Source organism: Felis catus, chromosome A2, assembly GCF_018350175.1.
Source record: "Felis catus isolate Fca126 chromosome A2, F.catus_Fca126_mat1.0, whole genome shotgun sequence".
Classification (NCBI taxonomy): Eukaryota; Metazoa; Chordata; class Mammalia; order Carnivora; family Felidae; genus Felis; species Felis catus.
This window is the reverse complement of record NC_058369.1, coordinates 18,759,372-18,780,607: the sequence shown is the minus strand read 5'-3', so window position 1 is coordinate 18,780,607 and position 21,236 is coordinate 18,759,372. Positions and strand designations below refer to the sequence as shown.

The 21,236-nt window shown below is 58.6% G+C and overlaps 2 protein-coding genes across 14 annotated transcripts in view; one reads left to right on the top strand and one right to left on the bottom strand.

Moving 5' to 3' along the window:
- The window catches only part of RNF123 (ring finger protein 123), a 31,892-nt gene extending 15,571 nt beyond the window's left edge, over positions 1-16,321 (bottom strand). The window contains exons 1-26 of one of the 8 annotated variants that reach the window (XM_045050208.1): positions 15,816-16,321; positions 13,815-13,932; positions 13,449-13,533; positions 10,755-10,834; positions 10,515-10,609; positions 10,071-10,125; positions 9,864-9,949; positions 9,506-9,592; positions 9,211-9,278; positions 8,889-9,014; positions 8,392-8,506; positions 8,209-8,313; positions 7,665-7,838; positions 7,421-7,513; positions 7,275-7,348; positions 6,359-6,476; positions 6,066-6,165; positions 5,751-5,812; positions 5,496-5,567; positions 5,157-5,277; positions 4,424-4,525; positions 3,098-3,204; positions 2,655-2,853; positions 2,173-2,318; positions 1,799-1,882; positions 901-1,008 (exon numbers count right to left, since the gene is read on the bottom strand). In XM_045050208.1, coding sequence (XP_044906143.1) covers positions 901-1,008; positions 1,799-1,882; positions 2,173-2,318; positions 2,655-2,853; positions 3,098-3,204; positions 4,424-4,525; positions 5,157-5,277; positions 5,496-5,567; positions 5,751-5,812; positions 6,066-6,165; positions 6,359-6,476; positions 7,275-7,348; positions 7,421-7,513; positions 7,665-7,838; positions 8,209-8,313; positions 8,392-8,506; positions 8,889-9,014; positions 9,211-9,278; positions 9,506-9,592; positions 9,864-9,949; positions 10,071-10,125; positions 10,515-10,609; positions 10,755-10,834; positions 13,449-13,533; positions 13,815-13,896 — 2,544 coding nt within the window. In that variant the 5' untranslated portion in view covers positions 13,897-13,932; positions 15,816-16,321. The other 7 variants (XM_045050225.1, XM_045050203.1, XM_003982232.4 and 4 more) reach the window with 7 other exon arrangements.
- MST1 (macrophage stimulating 1) lies at positions 16,274-20,991 on the top strand. 6 transcript variants are annotated; one of them, XM_045050276.1, is made up of 18 exons: positions 16,274-16,406; positions 17,041-17,188; positions 17,261-17,373; positions 17,457-17,571; positions 17,653-17,789; positions 17,868-17,984; positions 18,128-18,246; positions 18,427-18,595; positions 18,767-18,897; positions 18,961-19,082; positions 19,209-19,345; positions 19,431-19,466; positions 19,553-19,673; positions 19,840-19,917; positions 20,050-20,196; positions 20,278-20,384; positions 20,487-20,626; positions 20,754-20,991. In XM_045050276.1, the coding sequence occupies exons 1-18, from the start codon at positions 16,313-16,315 to the stop codon at positions 20,913-20,915; spliced, it is 2,193 nt and encodes a 730-aa protein (XP_044906211.1). In that variant the 5' UTR covers positions 16,274-16,312; the 3' UTR covers positions 20,916-20,991. The 6 variants fall into 6 exon arrangements, with proteins under 6 accessions (XP_044906211.1, XP_044906207.1, XP_019677196.1 ...); XM_045050272.1 differs by having other exon boundaries at positions 18,411-18,595; positions 18,980-19,082; XM_019821637.3 differs by having other exon boundaries at positions 17,868-17,988; positions 18,864-18,897.
- The last annotated feature ends 245 nt before the right edge of the window (positions 20,992-21,236 follow it).

Genomic DNA, 21,236 nt, shown 5'->3' with positions numbered 1-21,236 from the left:
AAATCCCAGTCAAGGGAGGAGAGGAGCCTCCTGCATGGGGCTGGAGGCAAGGTGGTCTGCAGCAAGAGAGAAAGGAGGAGTAACAGGTGGAAGCGGTCTGGGCTCGGGAGGAGCCTGAGAAAAAGCAAGTGGGGATGGCGGGTAGAGGTAGGGACACCAAGGGCCTTGATCACCCAGTTATGAGGGAAGGGCATGTCTAAGAAGGTAGACGGATGTCCTGACATGGGCGCTCACTAGCTGGGGAGAGATGCTAGGACAGGCAGGGAGTGGAAGCAAGTCTGGAGGGCTCGGGACCTGAGGGTCAAAGCATGGTCACAGAGAGAGTGCACCATCTTTCAGTTTACTGCTCAAGGCTGACAGCCTTGGGAGGGCAGACGTGGCTCAGACATGCGTCAGGACTGAGTGTCCCTAGCATCAAGATGTACCTGGCATACTCCAGGCTCCGAGCACATGTTACTGAATCAACGAATGAGTGAATGACAAAACAGAAAACCAGGCTGTGGCTTCAAAGGAAGAAAGGGAGTCAGAGAGAAGCATGTGCAGAGTGAGGGAGACTGGGGCTCCTAAGAGGACACCTCCACCCCGGGAGAGAAGGAAGGGGAAGCGAAGAAGGGGAGACAGGCACAGACAGGCCCTGTTCCTGCAAGGGAGGAATTGTGAGCTGGAGGGGACCTGGGATGCCTACAATGACATCTAATCAAGCTCACAGGGCAGGAGAGGTTCAGGGGGCATAGCATGTGGTGGAGGTAGGGAGGATAGGGAGCGGAGAGGGGGCACGTGCATGGCAGAGGCCCAGGAGGGCAGGGAGCGTTGAGAGGCCGGCACAGCCTGGCCATCTGTGACTATAGTCAGTGAGCTCGGGGAGGGCAACAGTCACTGGCCAAGCCCACACCTACTCACCTGGGAGTAGACAGTGGCATGGACCCAGGCAAGACGGCGACTCAGGTGGTCCAGCTTTTCTGAGAAAACCTTCTGACTCTTGGTCAACTCTGCAAGGATGTCCTTTCTCTGCCACCCAAGGGGAAAGACAATCAGGCCATGGCACCATACCCACACCCACCCTGCTTGCCCCAGGCAGCCTGGTAGGAACCCCACTGGTGGCTGGAGCAGGCAAAAGGTTGGGCAGACTCAGCTCTACTCTTCAAAACCCTCTTCTGCCTAGGACCCACTGGCAAGCCCGAGCAGGCCTCAGAGAAGGGTCTTGGTCGTTTGTGCAGAGCGTGGAAATGAGACACAGCTGGGGTTCCATGAGCCCCTGGCCATGTCCCCTAGCTGGGCTGGGACCATGGCCCCGGTAGCTGCTCTCGCTTGGCTGCAAAGGCAAGCCTGGGCTCTGCAGACAGCAGGGAAAGGGCCCTGCTGGGGAAGTCCAGCCCAGGCACAGGACGCCCTACTCCCCAGGCCAGGAGAGCTACAGCAGAAGGGCTGCAGGAAAGTGTGAGAGTCAGGTCCTGCTTCCTGCTGACTCTGCAAGTGGCCGAGGAAGCACTCAGGGTCGAATTCATAATTGATGAGGAGAGTGGGTGTGCGTCAGCACTTAGCGGGCAGGGGGCAGGGGCACCTTGGCGCGGGCTGCAGCTAGTGATGGGGCTCAAGCCCTGCCCTGCCCTAATGCCAGCCCTGCTCTCACTGACGTGGCATAGTCAGGTGGGTGGGGACAGGAAAACTACCGGTGTAGCCCCCAGAAGCAGCGGCAGGACAGTCCCTCTGTGGCCTGCCCTGGGAAGCCTGAGCTGGCAAGCCTCCTCTCTGCAACAGGCCTCCCTCTCGAAAACCCCCCTGCCCATCTAGTTCTTACCCGCTTGGGGCACCGCCGGAGCTTGTCCTCTGTGTCCCTCAGAGCCACTGCATACTCATTGACATCATCAGACACACCCACCATCTAGAGCATCGGACACCACAGGTCCAGCGTGACTCCTCAGGCATGTCACTCAGGTTTCTCCAGACCCAGCCTGGCTCCCAGCCCTGCCAAGCTCCCAACCTTCGGTCCCAGACAACCCCCTCCCACAAAACCAGGTCAGGCCCACACATCACTGGCAGCAATCAGTCTTGCTGTGGCACACATTCACATGCAGTCATGAGTAGATATCCGCCCCTCCCCCCCAACACACACACACAAGCATCTGAACGTGTGGGACCACAGGACATGCTCATCGGCCACCAGTGGGAGACCTTGCCCAGCTGCTGGTGAACGCTGAGATTATACATCATGACGGCGCCATCCAGGACTTCCAGCAGGGAGTTCTCCGTGAGGGGCTGCTCAGGCTCCTCCGGGGGCCGCCCCAGCAGCAGGCCCTCATTCCAGTGACTGCCCTCAACTACGGAGTGGGGGAAGGGGAGGGTCAGGGCCGTAGGCCATTCCAGCTCTCTCCCAAGCTTGTGGTGCCAGGACGGGCCTCACAGTAGGAGAAGGGAGCCCTTTCTCCCTGCCTGGGCCCAAGGAGGGACTTGCAGGGGAGAACATGGGGGCAGGGGTAGGGCAAGGGCCTGCAGCTCCAGGACTATTTCTGTAGCATCGATTTCCTGCCCTTAGAGTGCACTTCCCATGCCCTTGAGATATTGCCAGGCCACAGGACTGGGAAGGAATGGGGGTGTAGCTTGGCTTTGCCCAGGGTGGGGAACTATGGATGTGCTTGGCCCTGCCTGGCACCTACTGTCCTCACGAGTCCTCTGTTCTGCGCTCAGCGTGCGGACCTTCACTTTCTCCGAGGTGGTCAGAGGCCGCCGTGGGGTCATCAGGCTCACAGCCGCTGTGCTGAGGAAGCGGTTAGCTCGGCCCAGGGTTGGAGAACTGAGCCAGCTGGGCCGGGGCAGGGGCAGTACGCCCCCCATGGCCAGAGCCTGCATGGGGCGCTGTGTAGGAGAGAGGAGGCCAGACGCCACTCAGCTCCCCAGGACCGGGGCCCATGTAGGACTCCCTTGATTTGTGGGGTTGGGAAATGGCAGGAAGGTTCGCGCCTCCACCTACAGCAAGGAAACCTGCCTGGTGAGAAGCTCCTTGCTGCCTGGAGAAGGAGGTGACCCCGTGTGACACCCCTGCCCTTATGATAGAGGGACAGCCCAATACCAAGCCCCCTGCCTGCCCCTACCGCGGCACCTGGGCCGCAGCTGGGGCTGGCTCCTCGTCCTCGTCCAGGTCATCCATGGTGGCTGCCTGGAGCTCCAGTGGGTCGATCAGGATGTTGGCCTTGGAGGCAAGGTCATCTGCAGGGAATGGCAGGAGGGTTCTCAGGCCAGTGGGGGGCTCAGGGGTCACACGGAACCGCCCACAATGGCGAGAGAGCACCACTGGCTGAGCGGGGGGCTTTGCAGGGCCCCACATTTACCACTGCACCTTTGCCTACGCACTCCACTTATTCCACGCCAGCCTTCACTGCGCCCCAAGGCCTTTTGTCTCAGGGACCTTAACAGCAGGAGGTGTTCCCCATCACACTCCTGTCGGTCCCTCTGTTTCCAGTGACTGCACGCTCTCCAGGGTCCCCTACTTCTCTCCCCAGCACTTTCTAACCTACAAACACAAGATCCAGGGCTGTCTAGGCCACTACTTGTCTCACTTTGCACACAGGGCTCACCGTAGGCTCATCCCCTCAGCTGTCAGTGAGAGGTGGAACAGCAACACCTCTGCCTCCAGCCCAGGCTGTGGTCCTCAAACATAGCGGACTTGCCACCTCAGCCTCCTCCTACAGCCCCCTTCCTGACGGTGCCCCATCCCCACAGCCTCGGGCAGGAAGCCTGGGGTCATCTTTGACTCCTCCCCTTCACTCCTGCCCTCCCTCTATCTCCTCTCTTGGCCCACGTACTGACTCCATTATCACACGCAGATCCCTGACCTCACTCCCCTGCCTCAGGACCTTCCAAAGCTGCCCCTATCCCTGGAATGAGCCCACACCTACTTCGTGCCCCACAAGGCCCTCAGACTCTACGCGTGCGACTCTGGCCTTATTTCCCACCACTCCCCACCTGGTGGTTTCCTCACCAGCACCCCAGCAGCCTTCCGTCTCCAGGCCCTACCAGGCTGTTGTGAGCATCCCTGCCTTTGCGTGCGCTGTGCTTGTAGTGCCCTGTGCGGTGGCCACGTGTGCTCATCCTTGAAAGCCACTCAGGCAGCACTTGTGCCTGCTCGCCTCTCACCCCTGTGACCTCACCAAGATCCCGTGGTCACTCCACATATGCTCCCTAGTTCCTTATAGGACCCCTAGGCTTCCCGTGGGGCGGGTGCTCAAGGGAAGGGAGCTCAAGGAAAGGGATGGCTGGACCCAAGACCTGAGGCAGAGGGCATCTCCCTGGAGGAGCAGGTCGAGATACTCGGGCGCCCTCTGGCGGGCAGAGGGTAACCCTGCACCCAGTGCAGAGCTGGCTGAGGATTGTACGGCCCACACTCGCCCGGTCCGGCCCTGCCCACTGCCCACAAGCCTACACGTACCTTTGAGGGTCTTCCGAAGGTGTGAGAGGAGGCCTCCCAGGCGCTGCAGGTCAAAGTAGTCCACCTTGCCATTATAGAAGACCTGAGGCGGTATGTAGGCCTCTGCAAGGAGGGGTTGGGAGGCCGGGCCAGCAGTGAGCCAGATAGGAAGACACACTGAGAAGCCACCCCTCTACGCTGCTTAGCCCAGAGGAGACCCCTGCCTTTGGCCACCTACCTGCCCTGCTCAGGCACACAGCATGGCTTCCCCCCCACCCCACCCCCGACCATTTGGGGTCAGTGTCAGTGACTGCACGAGTTGGGATGAAGGGAGCACTCTGTCTGCAGTCACATTCAGAGAGGGCCCTGACCCAGCCCCATGGACATCCCCAATCCAGGGCAGGCACGGCTCCCACTGGCCCTGAGGACCCTGTCCCACACAAACACAGCCCCCAACACCTCAGGGCCTGTCCCTGGTGTCCCCTACAAAGGACTGCAGAGGGTTGGACGGACTGGGACCGAGAAGAGGAGGCCGTAGTGGGCAGGAACTTGTGGGGACAGAGTGAATGTGGGTTTGGCACTCCTACAGAGTGGAGTTCCTGCTGCCCTGTGGGAAAGCCACCCATCAGGAGAGTACTCAACTTGTTAGGAAGCCTGGGACAGCTCCACCCCCACCCTGCCGCCAGCTCCACACTCTACACTATCACCGGGACAGCGCTGCCCAGCCTCTCTGATGAGGCCTGGCCCCACTCACCCTCACTGAAGGAGGCACGAGGGTTCGAAGCCTTGTATTCATCCCAGTAGTAGCGCAGGGCAGATATCAGCCGGTGCAAGAAGCAGACCATGTACTCAGGGGGACACAGCATGGGCATATTCTGCAGGGCACAGGACATGCATTTGTGCCAGCCTAGAGCCTGCTCACTCCTCATCCAAGGCCTGCCCCAGGACCCTGGGGTGAGCACAGAGGGCGGGGCAGCAGAGGAAGAGCAAGATTAGGCAGGGATGCAGCAGGCTGAGAGATGCCGGAAGCCTGGGGTGCAGACCCTGCAACACAGCCAAGTGTCCATGGTGGGCTGGCCGAGTGGACACTTACCCCCCGGCCACTGGCATTCTCCTGTAGAAACTTTCGGAACTTCGTCAGGAAGATGTACCTAGAAGCTTCCCCCTTTGAGGGAAGGAAAAATGAGGTTGTGAGGAGCTGGCCCTGGAGTGGACTGGCTCGGTGCTGTGCCTTAGCCTGGGCCCTGCTATGGGAACCCGAGCCAGTCCCTGCCCTGTGGGTCTCAGGGCCCCAGTACCAGCACCCATCCCTACCAGGGACCCACGCGGGGGTCTGGGAGTCACTTACCCCATTATCATCTTTATTGTTCAGCAGCAGCTTCAGGATCTGGACCTGTAGTTCTTCCACCACTGGAGGTGGGGTAGGGAACACAACACTGAGCTCTCCTCAGGCAGAGCCTTGCTCTCAGGCTCCCAGGGATGGGAAGGGGCGGCAGGTTTGGATCAGGGCTCCACTCTCAGGGTTCCACAAGCTGAATCTAGACATGGTCACTACCAAGAGCCCCTGATACACACACACACACACACACACACACACACACACACACACACACACACACACAAATCGTCCTCCCCCTACTCAGTGCCCTGGGCAGGGGGCTACCTTCGATGCGCTTCTTGAGCCTTTGGCAGCCACGTTCGTAGGCACGCCTCCGTCTGTGCTCCTCAGCGGTCTCATCCTTTACATCCTTACTGTCTTTGCCCTGGGCAGGAGCAGGGGATGGAAGACAGCAGAGCTCACTCAGGACTTAACCAGGCCTGCTTCAGACAGGAAACCCCTACTCCCACGCCAGAGACCAGGCTGGGGAAGGGGCCTCACATGCTCAAGGCCAGGTGGCTCAGATACCCTGGGTGAGCCCTCCCTGTGACCCTGCCTGCCCATCTCAGTCGGCCCACCTCCCTGCTGGAGCGGTGGGGCCACCAGGTAGTGGGAATGAGCTCCTGTAGGCCAGCCTCCTCCACTCGCAGAGGGCTCTTGATGTAAAAGAAGACAACAGACCGGAGCACGTCGAAGCTGGTGGTTGTCAAGGCAGAGCTCCACTCACCAAGGGGTGTACCCTACACCCTCACGAGTTCTCCCTGGGAAGCTCTTCCGAACTCACCTGTCTCCCCATATGCCCACCATATTCTCCTACCCTTAGAGGTACCATTGCTACTATAAGCCGGTCTCCCTCGGCCATGAGCCCTGAAAAATAGCTGTGGCCATCAAGTCCACTAAAGCCTGATTCCCAGCAAATGTACTAAAAAGGTTTGTCACAGGAACACATGAGGGTGGTGGGGGGAACAGGCTGAGAGAGGGCCTGGCGGCCTCTCCGTCTCCCAGCTGTTTCTAACTCTTGGAGGCTGAAGACCCCACACAAAGACAGCTACCAGCACAGTCTTCCCCACCAGCACCCTCCCTCCTGCAGCACAGTCCTCAACAGTGTTGGGAAGCAGGAAGAGCCAAGTCCCAAAAGAAGATCTCATGGGAACCCCTGCCGTGGGACTCAGATAAAAGTTCGGTGCTGCTTTGGCTACAGCAGTCAGGCCCTGGTGGCGTCTCCACACCTCCACGTAGCCCAAGAGTCGGCAGCCGTCTGGAAATCCCTGCTCAGGCTGGCCAGCTGGCCGGGGTCCTTTGCTTTACCCTCTCTGCTCTGTAGAGAGAGTGCTGGGAAGGCTGGGTCCTGGAACAAGGACTCACATACTGCACGGCTCTGGGCCTCTGAGCCTCCCTAGGGACCCCTGGCCAGAGGCACACTGCCCTCCTTGGCCCCTAATGACCCCAGAGGACACCACATGTCTGGCCTGTCTGGCAGCAAGGAAAGGATACAGGACATTGCTAAGCAGAAACTTGCGGGACTTCTCATGCCTCAGGATGGCGATGGTGAGCCGCAGGTAGTGGATCTGTGGGGATGGGGTGCTCAGAGAGGGCGGCTAGGGCCCAGGGGGCCCAGGGGCAGGGGCAGGAGCTCCCACCTGTAGGCTCAGGTCTGGGACGATGGGTGAGAACCGGTAAAGCCGCAGCAGGGACATCATCAATTGCTTGAGGCAATCCTGTACCTCGTAGTCCTGGGGGAGAGATGCCGGGCTGCACACCTAGCTGGCAGAGGGCAGGTGCCAGGACAGCCGTCTGTGGGTCCTTTCCCAAACCCTCCCTGTACCTCCCCTATCTCGGTGGAGCCTGACATCCTGGCCTGAGGCCTGAAGTCCGAAACCTCACCTCCATGAAGAGCCACAGGAGGTCGAGGATCTGACGCACCATGGACTGGGCCTGTGCAGGGGTGCCTGCCTCCACGACGCCCCGCAGGAAGCTCATGAGCACAGCCTCTACCAGGTATACCTTGCGCTGCACCAAGGGCGGGCACTGGTGAGGTGGTGGCCTTCTGCCCCTGCCCTGGCATGGGGCCAAGGCCACAGGTATAGTCTTGGGTTCCCTCAAGCAACCCCAAGACACAGATGAGCCCTTCCAGGGTCTCAGACACAAGAAGGGCCGCCGCCCCAGGGCTCCTCTGGCATTTCACACATGCAGTTCCCTTAGCCAGTGATGTCATTACCCCTCAATCTTTTCTCTAGGACATCCCCTGATATCCTCAGCTGGAAGCATCTCCTCCTTCCCTGAGTGACATCCTTGAGGTCTAAGGGCTCTGGTCACATGGGACCCCTGCCAGGTGACGGTGCTGAGCCTCATGCGCCTCAGCTTCCCAGCCCCTAGCACCGGCACTTGTGCCACAGCCCACTTCTTCCCCTCTCAAACATCCCCTCACCAGGAGCGGTGCGAAGCGATGGAAGATGTGGGCCAGCGTGAGGAGGACGGTGGGCTGGCCCTGCAACTGCCACTCGGAGCTGTCCTTCTCCACCAGCCGGCCTTCCTATGTGGGGAAGAAAGGACAGTGGGGGTCAAAGGCTGCAGAAGGCCCTCAGCTCACCCGGCCCAGTCCCTGGCTCACCACAGGGTCCAGCTCCACGCTGAGCACTGCCCGGAAGCAGCCCAGCAACTTCTGCGCCCGCACCAGGTCAGCACGGGGTGGGTCCTGCAGGGGCCGGTAACCTGCCACTGGGTAGGTGGCACAGAGTTAAGCCAGCAATACCTGGTCTGTGGCTCAGATGCACCCATCCCTCTCCACTGAGATCCCCAAGGAGGGGCCTAGGCTCCAGGGCAGGGCTGTGGAGTCACAAGGCCTGGTCTGCGGCACAGCTCTCTGTCTCTGTGGGGTGCAACTTCTGCCGCTTCACATTCTTATCTATTCCACACAGCACGGTACCCACCTAATAAGGTTGCCATAGGAATTGTGCCTCCCGGCACCCACCTAAGCTGTACTCGCCCCTCTCCCCTCGGCAACCATGGCCCACCACCAGCCCATAGAACTCCCAGGGCAGGGAGCCCCTCATCCCTGCTTCCTCAAGAGCTTCCAGGCAGTCCACAGACTTCTTCCCAAAAGGATATCGCAAGGGACGGCTGCCAAAGTTGAAGGCCACAGACTCCTTAAAGGAAAGGCTGATGGCTGGGAAGTAGGCCATGCCCAGGCCCCTGGACAAGTTCTCAAAAGCGGTGCCCAGTGACACGCCATTCCTGGAGCAGAAGGGAAGGCCTGTGAGCCCGTGCTAAGAAGGATGTAGCCGAAACAGGCCAGTAAGTAAGGCTCTGTTGCGGCTGTCCACCCTCAGGCTATTAAAGTGGGCCTGGCCCCCTCAAAGGGACTGGGAAGCTGAGGGCAGCTCAGGGAGGTCCCAGAGGCCAGGCCTGTGGGAAGAGGCAGGAGACTCACAGGCAGAAGGACAGAGTGCCATCGTCCAGGTCGATCAGGCAGCTCACGATGTCTCCCGCTGCCCATGCCTGCCAGGGGAGGAGGCCTTACAGACATACAGAAGCCCAGCAGCTTGCCCGCTCTGCCCCCTGGCTGGGTCTCCACTACCCCTCAGGGTAGGTGGCCATAAGTACAGAGCACCTGAATCTCTGCCCTCTCCCTTTGCCCTACAGTCTCTCGTGGCTATTTGGTGGCTCCCACCCAAGCTGTGAGGATGAACATGGGGCAAGCGGGTTCCAGGGGTCTTGGCCCTCACCTTGCCATAATTCGTTGTGGTCACATTCCACTTGCGTACCCGGTTGCCATCATAAGCATAGGAGTTGTGTGTATCTCCAACCCCCTCCTAGGGAAGAAGGGTCTGTGAGGTCCAGAGCCCACCAGCCGTCAACCTTGCACCCACAGAGTTCTAGAGAAAAGGGTTGATGCTCTGAGGGAAGGAGTGATTTCCTGGCCTGGGTTGCTGTTGTCCTAGGGCGGGGTGGGACGCATTCCTCCTCCAGAGGGCAGTCGGGTTACAGTTCCAAGCAGACCTCATGTGGTCTGGTGGGTTGCCCGAGCCCTGATGAGGCCTGCAGCAGCATGTCTCCCTAGGAGGGGGCCTCTCTCACACGTACCTCCTGATTAAAGCGGCAGTTGATAGTGCACCAGCCAATCTGCATGAGTCCCTGAGAGGAGATGAGCACCTCGTAGACCCATTTCCCTGGAATAAACCAAGTCAGGCCTAGCAGATAGAAAAAGACTGCCTCCTGCCTCAGACCTGGGCCCACAGATCCCCTCCCAACAACCTGGGCCACAGCATGGTGGCCAGAGCATGGTCTCACCTTTATACACACACGTGGTTGAGCGGATAGTACCAAAGTTGCTGTGTCCAATCACCTGGGTGAAGAGTAGAGATGGTGAGCCTCCTCTCGGGCACACAGAGTGCCTCCCCAAAGAGGAATGGCCCCATCCTCAACTCGGGTTGTATTGGTGGTGCCTGCCTGTTCCAGCCAATACCGCACTGAGCCTGAACAGGGTGGGAGGGGTGGCAGCATGAGAGGAGGGGTTCATGGCTGTGATGGGAACAGCTTGGGGCTGGAGTTGCACCGAGTAGGTTTTAGGGTTGTATCAGGAGGGTTTGGGGGCTGAGGACTCAATGAGCACATCAGGAGGGGTTTGTGGCTGCAGCCCCATAAAAAAGGATAGAGAGACCAAGGCCACATCAGGAGCAGCTTGGGGCTGTCAGGAGGGGCTTGGACCTGGGGCCCCGCCTTGCCCTCACTCACCCCTAGGAGGTCATCATCCACCAGAAGAAGCCCCTCGAAGCCACCTGTGTGGTCCAGGACCACAGTGGATGGGCCAAGCCGCCCTTCAACCTGTCCTGAAAGGGAGAGGTAGGTGTGGGGTCAGGCAGGGCACAGGGTCTGACAGAATGCATAGAGGATACTGTGTTCCCCAGGGCAGCCCCCAGGGCCTCCAGGGCCCAGCCTGGCTCCCCCAATCCCATTCCAGAAGCTGCCACATACCCTGGCTCTCCTCATCCTCATTGTCTACATGTAACAGCTGGTCCAGATGCTCTGGCAGGTTCTGGAAGTTCAGGGGTTTCCTGGGGAGAGCAAGAGGCTGCGAGGGGCCCAAAAGTCCTTGAAACCAGTCAGATGACACTAAACCCTTCTCCTACTCCCTTTCCTCTGAGCTTCGGACAGTGGCTGCCTAGATTCCAGAAAAAGGCTTGTGCCTAGTCCTATATTCTTGAATGCTGGGGGGGGGGGGGGGAGGGGGGGTCAGAAGGCTGGACTACCCACTAAACTAAAAAGTACTAGTCCAATGTGGTGTACCTCAGGACTTTAAAAAAAAAAAAAAAAAGAGCCCTCCCTCAACCTTAATTCCCTCATCTGTAAAAAGGGAACACAGCTGTATGTCAGAGATGCTATGAAGATTCCAAGGCATAATGTGTGCTCCCTGCATGGCCCATAACCTACCCACCCCTAAAGAAGGATCTGTTGCTTTGCCTGGGAGAGGAAGGCTGGGAGAAGTACCAATCCCCAAGGCAGCCTATACCAATGATAGCTAGGCCAGCCCTTGATCCCAGGCCTGTGGTCCCAGCCAGGGAAGTTTATATTGAACGAGACATGTCTTGGGAGGATGAAGGGCTGAGCCCTCTGAGTTGCTAGCTGGCTCTGTCCTGTACCCACCTGTATAGGAACTAGAGCACCTGGCCTGCCTGTCTGCCATCAGCCCCAGCCAGAGGGGCTGGGGAAATCTGAGTGGCCCCCTTACATACCCAGCACACATGCTCAGAGGAGAAAGGCCTCTGTCTGATGCTGGCCAGCCCTGTCCTGAGTACAGCTGCTAAGAATAGCAGGGAATGGGGTGGCAGTAATTAGCAGGGCTCGAGTAGAACAGAGACCAGTGCCCATCTGGACGCAGCCCACAGATTGCTGGCACCTCTCTGCCACCTCTGATCCCAGCACTTTCTCCTTTCAATGGTCCAGAGGGTAGGCTCTGGAAGGGACATAGATGGGCCAAAGCACCAACTCTCTGGCAAAGTAGCTTCAACTGGCTCAGGAACCACATGTTCCCCAGTTGTGAGCTACTACTCAGCTGCCAGAGGTAGAGAGGCGTGAATCCTCTTCCCCATTCCTACTAACCCCCAAGCCAAGGTCAAGTGGCAGCCATGCAATGGGGTGCCCCACCAGTAGCTTGGAAAGTTCCAGTCAACCTCCTCTCTAAACACCCCAACAGGCCCAGGGATAAAGGCTTCTGTCATGGCAGTGCTTACCGGCCCCCACTTGGGAGGCCTGCTCTAGTTTGCCCGCTCTCAAGAGCAGCTGGGGGCAGCTCAGCCTCAGCGAGTGCCTGCAGCACTGTCCTTTGGCCAACCCAGCACTTGCCTGCCCTTTTTGGATCGCCTACGTCCCAGCCCAGGGCTCTGCATCCACACAAGCACTGACGGATGGCCCTGCCACCTGCTCTCCCTCCTGGCAGCCACAGAAGCAGTGGCAGCAGGACCATTTCTGATATCACATGAGGTAGGGATCAGATGGCCTTGGAAACAGGCCAGGAATGGGGCTGGAGTGGAGGTGGGCAGTAGCTCTCCATAAGTAGGAATTCTATGGCCACCACAGACATTTAAATGGAAGAAGCAACAGCACTGCCCTTTGTGGCTGCCCAGAGAGCAGAGATTGTGGAAGGCAGGAGAGCCCAGCTGGTAGGAGGGCTGAGAGATAGGGACACCCATGCCTCACTGCAGGAAGGCAGAATCCACGTGACCCTCTGAAGAAGTAATGTAGCAAGAGTCTTAAAAGTGACTGCAGTTCAAATGCTCCAGCCCATGATTCCAACCCCGGGCATCCTCACAGCGGCACTGTTTACAAAAGAAAAGCCCCTCTAAACCAGGGCAGTGCTAAAGGCTACAACAGACCCCTGGCCCTAAAAGATGCCCACCAAGATTAATTTGTAATACAGAAAATAAACACTCAGGAGATAATGTTTAATGACAAAGATAGAATCTAAACTTCTATACACTTTTCGAGGTGTGGGATCGATCCACTATCTCGATGGCAATAATGGTTTAACAGGTTATCTGGATAAAAACTTACTGAATTTTACCCTTTAAATACATGTAGTTCATTATATGTCAATTATTTCTCAATAAAACTTTAAAAAGAACTGAAGGTGACAGAAAACTTTAAAAAAAAGTCTATACAGCATAATCCAAACTATACACATCACAAGATAAGAAAAACAGAAAAATTATGCTCAAATGGTCAAGTTAGAACAAGACACACAGACGTTTTTTCTTCTTCTAAGTTTCTGCTCAAGTGCACTTGTAACTTTTTTAGGAACAATAATGTACTCAACTTTCAAGGAAAAGGGGCTTGGTAGGGTCTGCACTTTATAGGTTCAGGTGGCAGCTACAGAGGACTGGGGTGGGACAGATGTGCAGGCAGGTGCATGTGGGGACCAGATGCTGATTGTGGAGGAGTGAGGTGCTCTCCTGAGGACTGAATGGGCACCACTTCCCTAACCTCCACAACACCCTCAGAAAGAAGGTACTAACACGGCCAGAGGAGATGAAGATGCAGAGTCCAGAAGGCAGACTCTCTGGCCAGAGGTCTCACAGCCAGGAGCAGTAGAGGGAGAACAGAACCCAAGCCAGCCTACCCAGAGGCTCTGGGCTGGTCCTTTGGAGTCAGGGGCTACCCACATGGCCATACCTGCTGGTGGCTGCGGTGGGCGCATGCTCAGGAGAGGAAAAGATGCGGTGCAGGTAGTCATTCAGTAGTTTCTCCTGCACAATACCTGTGCCACAGGGCAGAAGAAGAGAAGGGTCACACAGTCAGTGTAAGCTCCTAGACTGGGCTGGCTCTACAGGCTCCTGGTCCTAGGCTAGCCACAGGGGTCACAAGAGCAGTCATGTTGGGTGCACTGCTCCATCGCGGCTGATGGAGAAGAGCTGGCTCACAGGTACAAGGGGTGCAGCAAGGTTTGGAGCTCACCAGACCTGGGACTTTACCGCCTTTGTCTTTTCCTTCTCCTTCCCTCAACACAAGGAGCCTCCTCCCAGACACGTCAGCCCTTACCTGTGACCCTGGATTTCTCAGCATCTGATGTCAGCCGATAGCTCTTGCGGGAGAAAGACATGCTGGACCCCTTAGATGCCATCCTTCATTTCTTGTGGGCAGCCAGCGGTCCTGGGGGCTGAGCCGGAGGCAGAGCCTATCTATTTGAGGCCAGCCAAGGGCCCCCATACCCACCTCAGTTCTGGGGCAGCAAGAAAGCTTGGGAGCAGGTGAGACCAGGTACATGCACACTCACACACAAACCAACCAGGGGCAAGAAACCAGGGGTTCCCAGCTTCCTACACAGGGCTCCACCATGTTCCAGTGCTCAGCACAGGGCCCAACGGAGAGCAGTTGCCAGATACAGGTTTGTTAAACCAAACTAAATGTCTCAACCCCAGGAAAATCAGACCAAACTGTCCAAAGTGAGGTGGCCTAGAGACAGAGACCCTGTATCCTTCTCAGTTGTAAGCCACACTAGGTCTAGCTCATTCCCAGTAGAGAGAACCCTACACCACATTCCCCAAGTGTGGTCCACCATCCAAGGGCTTGGGGCCATCTCCACCTACAAGTCCTACTGATACCTAAGGCCAGGATCTTCCCTTCTCTTTTCCAAAGGGCTTGTTCCCACTCACACACACAGCCTCTCATCCATCATCTCAGCTCCATCAGAGCACCACCCAGCTATCATTGCAGACCCTGCTGGTCTTCCCAGTGCTGTCCATCCCTTACATGTCATGGTGTTGCTGCAGCTGCAGATGCACTAAGTCGCTGGTAACTGCCTCACTGATCTACAGCTGTGCTGTCCCCAATACAGTAGCCATTAGCCATATGTGACTATTTAAATTTGAATTAAAACATAAAAATTAAGAATTCAACTTCTCAGTTATATTAAGCACATTTCAAGGATTCAGCAGCCACATATGGTTAGTGGTTACTGTACGAGACACTAAAAACAGAACATTTCCATCATCACAGAAAGTTCTGTTAGACAGCGCTGGTCTACAGCCTGGCCTTCTAGCACTGCCTTAGACTGCACTCCCTTCTCCGCAGCCCAGTTCCTTATCTCACCTCAAACAGGTCCTCCGTTCCCACCACACACCCTTGCCCATTCACAGTCTGCACCACGCCCGCCCCTCGAGAAGGTGACTGTCCCGCCTTGCCGCCTACCACGGGCCCTCCGCTGGCATCCATGACCGCTGCGCCTCTCATACCAGAGTAGGTGCAGGGCAGATTAGACCTGATCACTCATTTGATCAGCAAACCTTCCAGACATCCACTCTGGGTGTCAGGTGCTGAGGACCCAGCTGATAGGCGGACCTTGACTTTGCTCGGGGATTCCCTGCCACGTCGATCCTGTCCAGCCCCGCCGAGGAATCCGGGCTCCGGACCGAACCGACCCCATCTCGGAGCCCAAGGACGCGAAGAGCAGCGCATGTCTCCCCCAAGTCGCCCCCGCCCGGCCCCAAGCTCCGGAGAAACCTTCAGGTCAACTCCAGCCCGGAGTCTCGCATCACAGGCTGTAAGCCCTGAGCTGTGAGCACCCTCGCCGGGCCGGCCGCAGGTGCGAGGGAAGCCGCGGGGACCCGCCGGACTCGGAACCCAGCCGCCCCTCACTCACCCCCAGCCTCGGCCGCGGCGCCCCGGCTCACAACATCCGCCCAGCCTCTTGTCTACGGCGCGCCTCCAGGGCCAAACCGCGCGCCTGCCGCGCAGGCGCACCAGTCAGCGCTGGGCGTCCTCGAGGGAGCCCCCTCGCGGCCTCCAGCCGGGTAGTTCAGGGCCTCTGCGTCGCCGGACAGCCCAACCGCCTCTGACCCCCGCCTGCGCAAGAGAAGCACCTAGCCTAGCCGGGTCGGAATGCTATGTACTAACTGGAGCCCCAGGCCGCCTATCGCAACTCCTACCCATACCTGGAGGCCCAGCCCAGAGGTTGCTAGGACATTTGAAAGGCTATCTGCCAAGGTCCTCGCAACCTGTCACCCCCACTTCCATTCAGGCCAAACAGGTCGCCTCGCTTACCTTTCCTGGGATGGCACCTGTGGCAAGGCGAGGAGAGCCTCTCTGGGCCCTGCTGCCAGGGGCGTGGGCTGACCTGCCTACAGCTGGGGCAGATAAGACAGCAAAAGGGGAAGGCTGCTTTGAGGCTGGGTCAGGGAACATTTGCCACTTTACGAGGAAAAGCTGAGGCTCAGAAAAGATTAATATCACACCACCCAGGGGCTCCCCAGCCTCTGGCAGCAATATGTCCACACTAACTTCCCCTTCAGAGCAATGTGAGCTTCAGGGTGTCTCCATCCCTACCCCAGGGCACATCAAGTGTCCCCACTGAAACTTTCCAGCACCTGCCCACTACATAGGCCAGAGTAAGGGGCCTGACATTTCACCCAGGGGGCCTGAGGCCTGGCTCCACCCCCATTCCTGCCACTGGGTCTCAGGTCAGGCTCTAGCAGGCCTGGGGTGGGGGTGTGGAGGCAGAGCCACCCAATCCCGTAGGGACAGGTTTCACAACTTCCCGGATGCGGCTGTGGTGGGTCACAGTGCAGCCTCCAGCCAGGAGAATGGGGTGGTTCCCACTGCTGCTGCTTCTGACACAGTGTTCAAGGGTCCCTGGTGAGTGCCCCGCTCCCTGATCCCCAATTGCCTTCAGGAAGGAGTCAGCGCTAGCTAGGCCCAGCCTGCCATTCAAGCCAGGAGCTCACTTTCCCACTAGGCATGGAGCAATGAGTGCTCTTGGCTTCTTGTGCGGAGCTGGGCAGCCCCTGCCTATTCAGGCCTGAGTTAGAACATCTGTTGTAGCACTGAGGCAGCATTGAAACGGCACAGATGCATGCACACGTGCAGGCAATTATCCCTCATGAGCCTGATCTAACCCTCTAACCTAACATATGCCCTAGAGCTGATGAGAGCTCAGACTTGGACTCAGAATGCCTGGGTTGAGTCTTTGCAGGGTAATTTAACAGCCCTGAGCCTTAGCATTCTCATCTGGGAGATGAAATGAGCTCCATAGGGCAGGCACCACCACCCACTGCTCTCGTAAAGTGTAGGTTTTAGACCTGAGCCTAGTACTTTGCCCACTGTTGATAACTACCATGTCTGGGCCTGCTTCTCCCACCCTGTACAGGGGTGTGACCTTTGAACGTACCCACAGGGTCCATCCCAGAGGCCTTGTAGCTTTGATCCCCTGAATGAACCAAGCATGGATGTGCTGATATAAATGCATTGACATGCATGCCCATCCCCGCAGGGCAGCGCTCGCCCTTGAATGACTTCCAGGTGCTCCGGGGTACAGAGCTGCAACACCTGCTACATGCAGCGGGGCCTGGGCCTTGGCAAGAACATGTGGCAGATGCTGAGGAGTGTGCAGGGCGTTGCGGGCCCCTTCTGGACTGCAGGTGAGTGGCCACAGGACTAGATAAGACTGGGTGGCAGGGGAACCTGGGTGACTCTGTGCCTTGTCCTCCCAGGGCCTTCCACTACAATGTGAGCAGCCACGGCTGCCAACTGCTGCCATGGACCCAATACTCACCCTATACACAGCTGCAACGTTCAGGGCGCTGTGATCTCTTCCAAAAGAAAGGTAAGTGGCTGTGGAGAAGGGTGGGCCATGGATAGGGCTGCTGAGGCCTCAGGACTTACTGACAATGGGTCTCTTGCTCCCAGACTATGTGCGGACCTGCGTCATGGACAATGGGGTCAAGTACCGTGGTACGGTGGCCATCACCACTGGCGGCCTACCCTGCCAGCGCTGGAACCATAGGTTCCCCAATGACCACAAGTAAGACACCTCCCCTCTGTCCTTGCCGGCTGGCTCCTGCCCCCACGCCAACACGCATTGAATTGCTGCTCTCTGCACCAGGTACACGCCCACACTCCGGAACGGCTTGGAGGAGAACTTCTGCCGAAACCCCGACGGGGACCCAGGAGGTCCCTGGTGCTACACGACAGACCCTGCAGTGCGCTTCCAGACCTGTGGCATCAAGTCCTGCCGGGAAGGTAAGCCGCTCTGGGTCCAAACTGGAGTGAGGAACATGCCCACGCCCGTCCACGAACCCACCGGCACTGTCTCTCCAGCCGCTTGCGTTTGGTGCAATGGCGAGGAGTATCGCGGGGCAGTGGACCGCACCGAGTCGGGACGCGAGTGTCAGCGCTGGGACCTGCAGCGGCCACACGCGCACCCCTTTGAGCCCGGCAAGTACGTGTGCGCGGGCTCGGCACCTAGGGGGCCAGGCTAGGGGAGGGGCCAGGACTCCAGGGGCTGGACCAGGTAAATAGCAGGGGACAGGCAGTGCCCGAGTCCCGGGGTTTTGTTCATGCCCTGCTACCGCCCTCAGATTCCTTGACAAAGATCTGGACGACAACTATTGCCGGAATCCGGACGGCTCCGAGCGGCCCTGGTGCTATACCACCGACCCGAAGGTGGAGCGAGAGTTCTGCGACCTCCCTCGCTGCGGTAGGGCACGGGGGCGGGTCCTGGGAGGGCACCCAGGGAACGTGGGGGCGTGGCCTGACTGCGGAAAGAGGAGCGACTGGGCGTGACCCGGAGGTGGACCCACTGGAGTTGGCCTCGGCCTCAGCCCCAGCCCGGGTCTCAGCTCCCGCTCAGGCTCCGACCAGCCTTGGTCCATCCAAGGGTCGGAGGCACAGCCGCGCCACGAGGCCACGACGCTCAGTTGCTTCCGCGGGAAGGGCGAGGGCTACAGGGGCACGGCCAACACCACCGCCGCAGGCGTACCCTGCCAGCGGTGGGACGCGCAGAACCCGCATCAGCATCGTTTTGCTCCGGAGAAATACGCATGCAAGTGAGGTGCGGGCCGCCGCTGGGGGCGTGCTCCTGCGGCGGGGACGTTAGGAGAGGGGTCCTGGGCGGCGCTTGAAGAAAGACGGGGGTCGGGGGGGGGCGGGGTTCCAGCCAAAGGCTGGCTGGCCCGCGGGATGGGCCCCACCAAGAGCTGAGGGAAGCGCCCGCCCAGGGACCTTCGGGAGAACTTCTGCCGGAACCCCGACGGCTCGGAAGCGCCTTGGTGCTTTACGTCACGGCCTGGCATGCGCGTGGCCTTCTGTTACCAGATCCGGCGCTGCGCCGACGACGTGCGGCCTGAGGGTAAGGCCCAAGCGGAAACTGGAGGCCTGGAGCGGGAGGGCTGGGGCGAGAACTCGCCAATAGCCATCCCCGCCCGTCACAGACTGCTACCACGGCGTGGGGGAGCAGTACCGCGGCTTGGTCAACAGGACCCGAAAAGGTGTCCCGTGCCAGCACTGGTCCACAGAGATGCCACACATGCCGCAGTGAGTCGGCCCGCGGGCCCGGCCCCTCCCCTGCCGAACCCTAAAGCGGTACGCCGTAGCCTCTCCAACTGGAGCCCGGCAGGGTCAGGATTACCTTGCTAGGATTTTACTCCCTTGCCCACTCAGGTTCACACCCACCTCTGCCCCCCACGCGCATCTGGAGGAGAACTTTTGCCGGAACCCGGACAGGGATAGCCATGGGCCCTGGTGCTACACTACGGACCCGGGCACTCCGTTCGACTACTGTGCACTGCGACGCTGCGGTAAGTGACCCTCCCTCGGGGCCCCGCCCCCAGCCTCCACCAATGAAGGCTGGCTCCCTCAACGCAGGTGAATTGGTTCTTTCAGATGACGACCAACCACCGTCCATCCTGGAGCCCCCAGGTATGCACTTGGACCAAGTGTGGGTTGGGGTCTCTTTGGGGCCTCCATCTAGTTGGGAGTTTCCCGCGGCCCATCCTGTCCCCCAGACCAGGTGGTGTTTGAGAAGTGTGGCAAGAGGGTGACCCGCCTGGACCAACAGCGCTCCAAGCTGCGTGTGGTGGGGGGCCAGCCTGGGAACTCGCCCTGGACAGTCAGCTTGCGCAATCGGTGAGGCACACTGCCTCTCCTCAAGAGAGGAGCTGAGGATATATCCTCCGTGCTAATGCCAGGGGAATGGGAACCTGTCCCTGGCCTCAGAGGTCCTGGCTAAGAGATGGCAGGTCCAGCCTGTGTCCCAGAACTCACGGTTTTCTCCTAATCTCTACTCCTCCAGGCAGGGCCAGCATTTCTGCGGGGGTTCCCTAGTGAAGGAGCAGTGGGTACTGACGGCCCGGCAGTGCTTCTCCTCCTGGTGAGCCTCCCTTGGATTTGGGGACCCAGTCCCACCCCCCTGCCTTCCTCTTCTCCTTAGCCACCTTTCCCAGGTGAGCCTTGGGGCAGCAGGCTGCGTGTCATGACTGATCTAGCAGAGCTTCTCCCCCAGCCATATGCCTCTCATGGGCTATGAGGTGTGGTTGGGCACCTTGTTCCAGAACCCACAGCCGGGAGAGCCAGGCCTGCAGCAGGTCCCAGTGGCCAAGATGGTGTGTGGGCCCTCCGGCTCCCAGCTTGTTCTGCTCAAGCTGGAGAGGTGTGTGACAAGTCAAGAAGGTGTGAGGTGGGGCTGACCCTTGGGGGCTCACATCCTGAGTGCCCTCATTTCCCATTAAAGACCTGTGACCCTGAACCAGCGAGTGGCACTCATCTGCCTGCCCCCCGAGAGGTATGTGGTGCCACCAGGTACCAAGTGTGAGATCGCAGGCTGGGGTGAGACCAAAGGTAAGAAAAAGCACAGCACAGAGGCATGGACTACCCCAGGCCAGGAGGCCTAGCCTCAAATTCTATCCAGAGGCCCTCTCCTTCCCATTCCTCTCACTATAGGTACAGGGAATAACAAAGTCCTAAATGTGGCCTCGCTGAATGTCATCTCCAACCAGGAATGTAACATCAAGCACCGAGGACGCATACGGGAGAGTGAGATGTGCACTGAGGGACTCTTGGCCCCTGTGGGAGCCTGTGAGGTCTGTACCAGGGTCCCATTCCCAGCTCAGGGAGGGTCTGGGAAGCTGAAAATGGGCTACTTTATCCACAAGGCGGCTAGTCTCTGCCTTGGCCTAGGGCTCTCTTACCAGTTCTTCCATCTACCAGGGTGACTACGGAGGCCCACTTGCCTGCTTTACCCACGACTGCTGGGTCCTGGAGGGAATTATAATCCCCAACCGAGTGTGCGCCCGGCCCCGCTGGCCAGCCATCTTCATGCGTGTCTCTGTGTTTACGGACTGGATTCACAAGGTCATGCGGCTGGGCTAGGCCCAGCCTTCAATCCCATTTACTTTGGAGAGAGAACAAAGGTTGTTGTCAGACATAAAGCTGCCTCTCCTCTTTACACCTGTGCAGGATGCTTCTTAGCCTCTGCTAGGAAATCAGTTGCTGTATGCACGTGGTTCAAGCCCAGCATAGCTGGGTTAGGAGACCTGGTTTTTAGGACTACCTTAGCCTGTGGCCACTGTGGAAGAGCAGGGCCTCACTAGTTCCCTAGACAAATTGGTGGTAAGAGAAGGGTGGTGTAGGGCAGTTTCTAACAGAAGGAGCTGCTGCAGAGACAGCTAGCCTGGGAGTATCCCAGTTGGC